The sequence below is a fragment of the Alligator sinensis genome, unplaced genomic scaffold, assembly GCF_000455745.1.
Source record: "Alligator sinensis unplaced genomic scaffold, ASM45574v1 scaffold1450_1, whole genome shotgun sequence".
NCBI lineage: Eukaryota > Metazoa > Chordata > Crocodylia > Alligatoridae > Alligator > Alligator sinensis.
In genome coordinates, this window is record NW_005842873.1 from 451778 (window position 1) to 456047 (window position 4270).

Sequence of the window (4270 nt, forward strand, 5' to 3'; positions counted from 1 at the left end):
GGAAGAGCCCGTTAGGGGCATGGGATGGGCAGGGGCAGGCCTCAGCCCTGGGAGTGCCCCAGGCACCACTTCAAGCCTCGCCCATGCAGGCACCGTGCCTCCGTACCAAGACCACCCGCAGCAGGCCCGGGCAGGAGCCGGCTGAGACCTGCTGGGTTCCCAGCACGGGAGCATGCCCCTGCGACCCCCAGGCGAGGCTGGACAAGACGCTGCTGGTGTCCTTGGGGGCGGCTCTGTCTCCAGAGCAGAGAGCTGCGCCCCAGACAGCACCCCGGCCCTCGCCTCCGCCTCCCCACAGCCCTGTTTGAGGAGGCTTTTTCAGCTGGAAAATAGCAATTTTCTGCAATTCCCACTAATACCATGTCGGCAGTTGCACACCGCCACGCGCTGATGAGGGGATGTAGTAGGGCTCTGTTGGCATGGCAACCGGACAGGTACAGCACCTGGAGAGACCGCGGGCACGTCACGGCACTGCTTTCCACGCTCTGCCCCCGGCCCCTTGGACGTCTCACGCGGGGAAGTGCGCGAGCCACGCCGCCCCACACCAGCCGGACCCAGGGAGGCCCAGGGAACGAGGAGCAGGCGCTGGCAGTTCAGGAGGCGGCTTGAGCTCACGCGCGCACGCGGCAGAGGCTTGGGAACAAGGGGACGTCGCTTGTTCCTTGCTCCTCGTCTCTGCACGTGCAGCCGCGGCAAACTGCTGCCCGGGACCTGCCTCGCAGTGCTCAGAAACAGCCGCCGTGAGTGGGCCTGGGGCAGCCCCGCAGGCGGAGGAGCTTGGCCCATGGAGGGAGCCACGGAGCTGCCTGGCCCACGGCAGTGCGGGTCAGACCGGGGCGAGGGCAGAGGCACCTCGCTGGGAACAGGGCATGGGGGCCAGGGTAATGAGCACAGTCCCTCCAGAGCAACCCGAGCTTGGGGGTCACTGGCGGAGGCTAGAGGCGAGTCCCCGAGATGGGGGAGCTTCTGTTGCTGCTCCCCCGTACGCGCCAAGCACCCACCCTGGCCAGGGAGAGCGGGGCTCCTGGGGGTAGCTACTAGGTCTCCAGATGGTGTGCTGGAGGAGCTGTGTGGCCTCGCTGTCCAGGAGCTTCAGCGTTTTCAGCCTTGACCAGCGCCGACAGCCGCTGCGAGGACGCTTCTTGCAGTGTCAGGATCCATTTGGGCAGCAGCTCCGGGGGCAGCTCCTGCACGGCTGTCAGCATCCCCGGGGAACGCCCACGCTCCCGCTCCAGCACAACCTGCTCGCCAGATGCAATTCTCCCTCGTGCTGACACGAGCGGCTGGCTGTGTGTCCGGGGAGGGCGCAGGCACGCTGGAGAGGGGCTCGCTGGGGAGCGCCGACACCGGCACGAGGGCAGAAGCCTGGGCAGCTTGGAGCGAGGCCTCGACCTCAGGCACCGCTTTGACCTGGGCTTCGGTGGTGACCTTCTGGGGTGTGCGCCGTACTGCGGGGCAGGTCATCCTCCTGGACAGACTGACCTCCGTGGCCCTCGGCCCGGCCACGAGAGGAAGCTTTGTGCCTCTTCTCTCAGAGGGGAGACAGCACCAGGGCCAGGCTGGCGGAGGCGCTGAGCGCCGTGGGGGCAGGCTGGAGGCGCAGGGTCCGCTGCGGGCACCGCGGACTCCCGACTAGCCAGCGCCTGTCGGACAATCTGCCCCGGAGGCCTCACCGCGCGGAGAGCTGGGCTGATGAGCCGCGGCTCCGGCATAGGGCTGAGAGGGGCTGGGAAGAGCCAGGCTTCACTGCCAGGAGGCCCCGGGGGCACCTCGCGACTCCCTCTGCATGTGTCTCGGTGCCAACCTGCCTGCTGGCCAGCAGCTGCTGCACTGCTGCGCGTGGCTGGCCTTGTTCCCCAGGGGTCGGTCACGTGTACAGTTACGTCTTACCCGGACCGGGCGGCTGGGGCACACCCGAAGGTCAGATACACGCGTGCGCAGTCGTGTGCTGAGTCTGTGCAAACTGACGGATTATGGATGAAACACGCACTTGCTGTGGGGGGGCCTCTGGCAGCGCAGACTGGGGTGTGGAGGTTGGTTCCACCGTCCTGCGTAGCGCTGGGTCAGTCGTGCTGGGCACTGGGCCGGACCCAGCGCCGCCGGCCCCGCTGCTGCGCAACGCTCCCTGCGTGCCTGGCTCGGGGCTTGCGGGCTGCCCTGGGGCAGGCGGCGAGTCCGTGACCGAGCAGGAAGAGAGCGCTGGCACCGCGCTTGGCCCCTGCTCTGACATCCTCTGGGCCGTGGCTGTGCACCAGGACTGCCCCTCTGCCCCCCGCAGCAATGCTCCCAGCCCTGCTCTGCCGCAGTCGTGGCCTGCCCCTTCCAGCTGTGCTCCCATGATGCTCTCCGGGCCTGCTTGTATGCAAGTGCTTCCAGATGTGCACATCTCCCAAGTGTCAAAGGCGCTGCACGGGCTCCAGCCCTCTGTGGAGCAGGAGGGGCCACGTGCCTCCGTCCGGTGGGAAGGGCAGAGAGGCCAAGCAGAGAGGAGCCATATACAAGCCCACCCGAGCCACGGCCTTGTCTGGATTCACAACGGGGGCCGTGGTGGGGGCTGCAGCACACAGGGGAGTGCTGACCGCCGCGAGCTGCTAGAGCTGGGCCCCCGCTCCCTCCCAGCATCCCAGTGTCACCCACGGGCCATTTGCAGGGCACCGTACAGCCGTCCCCCAGATACACCCTCCCGCCTCGTTGCCTGTGAAGCCAAGGAGGCGTGGGACGCCGGCACTGCGTGCAGAGCCCTGGCGTGTGACGCTCTCAAGAGTCAGAAACCTGGTTCTCATCAGCAGCAAGCGCTGGGGCTGAGCACCGTCGGGGCCTCCTGGCCAGGGACTGCACGGCCCAGACACGCCTCTGTCACGAGAGGGGTGATTTCCACTGTCGCCTGCAATGGAGCAGCCCTGTGGGTCACCCCCCTGTCCTGCCCACGTGGGGAATGGGACCGCGTGTCCAGCACCTGGGCTGGGCTGGGCTGGGCCGGGCCGGGCCGGGCCAGGCGAGGCTCCATCCGACCGAGGTCCTAGGGCTGCAACAGGCGCCTCGGTTAAGGGCCCAGTAAGGGCAAGGGGCTTCCCCACGGGTGTAAGCAAGAGCTCAGCCCCTGGCCCCGGCTGCAGCGTTTGTGCGTGCAGCTCCGCAGCCCTTCCCCAGCCTCCGCTTGCACCGTGGACAAGTCCCGGTGCCGCGGGCTGCGGGCTGCGGGGTGGCAGGGCCTGGTGCAGACAGGCAGGCAGAGCCCACCGAGCCCGCGGCAGCACGTAGCAGACCCTGGCAGCCTGGCCCCTCGCGCTCACTCGCACAGCCCGTTCCTCGGCTTGACGGCTCCCTGCTCCAAGCCAGGCCTGGCTGGGCCTCTCCGGGGGAGCTGCGGCCTGGATCGCCTCCCGCTCTCCCCCCCGCTCTGCCTTGCGAAATCCCCCTGCCCACGGCCTCTCTGTGAACCTCCGGCCCCACCATGCAAGCCCAGTTTCTGGATGGAGCCGAGCCCAGGCCCTAATCCCCGCTGGGCTCTTCCGCCCATCAGCGCGGCTCGATGCAAAACACGGAGCTCCTGTCTCCGGACGTGCGCAGGGAAGGGGTCTGGGGTTGCCCGGCGGCTGGCCGTGGTCACCAGGCTGCATGGGCTCCCTCACCAGATGCCCCGGGGCTCAGTCTCGTGGTCTGGAGCACTGCACCGCGGGGCGAGCGCTGCGCCAGGCTGCCGGCAGCCGTGCCACGGGGAGGCAGCCCCCTGACCCCGCAGCTGGGGATGGAGGGAACACGCGGGCGAGCTACAGGAGTGGAAAGCCCTTTATTACACCGCCGCTGTGGCTGGGCGGGGCCCCGCGGCAGGAGCCCGACAGCGGGGCCGGAGGCTGGCTCCAGCAGCGCTGCCCGCACGGCCTTCCCGCTGCCAGGCTGCTCTCGGCATCTGCCGTGTCTGCGGGGGGCAACACTATCCCGGAGACGTGGGCAAAGGCCGGCGGGGGCTGGGGGCGTTTCACCCGGGATCCTGGCAGGGATGAGGCGCCAGACGCTCAGGGCAGAGCCTGCAAGTGGGCAGAGGTCCCTGGCCAGGCCCAGCCCCTCAGACCTCCGTTTTCTTCTTCATCTCCATGCGGTAGATGATCTGGTAGCCGTCGTCCCAGGCGTAGATGTGCCTCTCCTTGGGGTTGTACTTCATGCTGGAGTGGGAGCCGTAGCGCTTGGGGAAGTAGACCAGGGAGGCGTCCTCTGAACTCAGGGTGCCGCTGACGTCGAAGACGCACTGCACGCGGGAGCGGCTGGGGCG

At 68.5% G+C, this 4270-nt stretch overlaps 1 protein-coding gene across 1 annotated transcript in view; it reads right to left on the reverse strand.

Moving 5' to 3' along the window:
- Positions 1 to 3832: 3832 nt before the first annotated feature.
- Positions 3833 to 4270, reverse strand: part of OLFML3 (olfactomedin like 3) — a 3388-nt gene continuing 2950 nt past the window's right edge. The window contains exon 5 of the mRNA XM_025191946.1: positions 3833 to 4269. Within this exon, the coding sequence (XP_025047731.1) occupies positions 4067 to 4269 (203 nt within the window). The 3' untranslated portion in view covers positions 3833 to 4066. The remainder of the gene's footprint in view (position 4270) is intronic.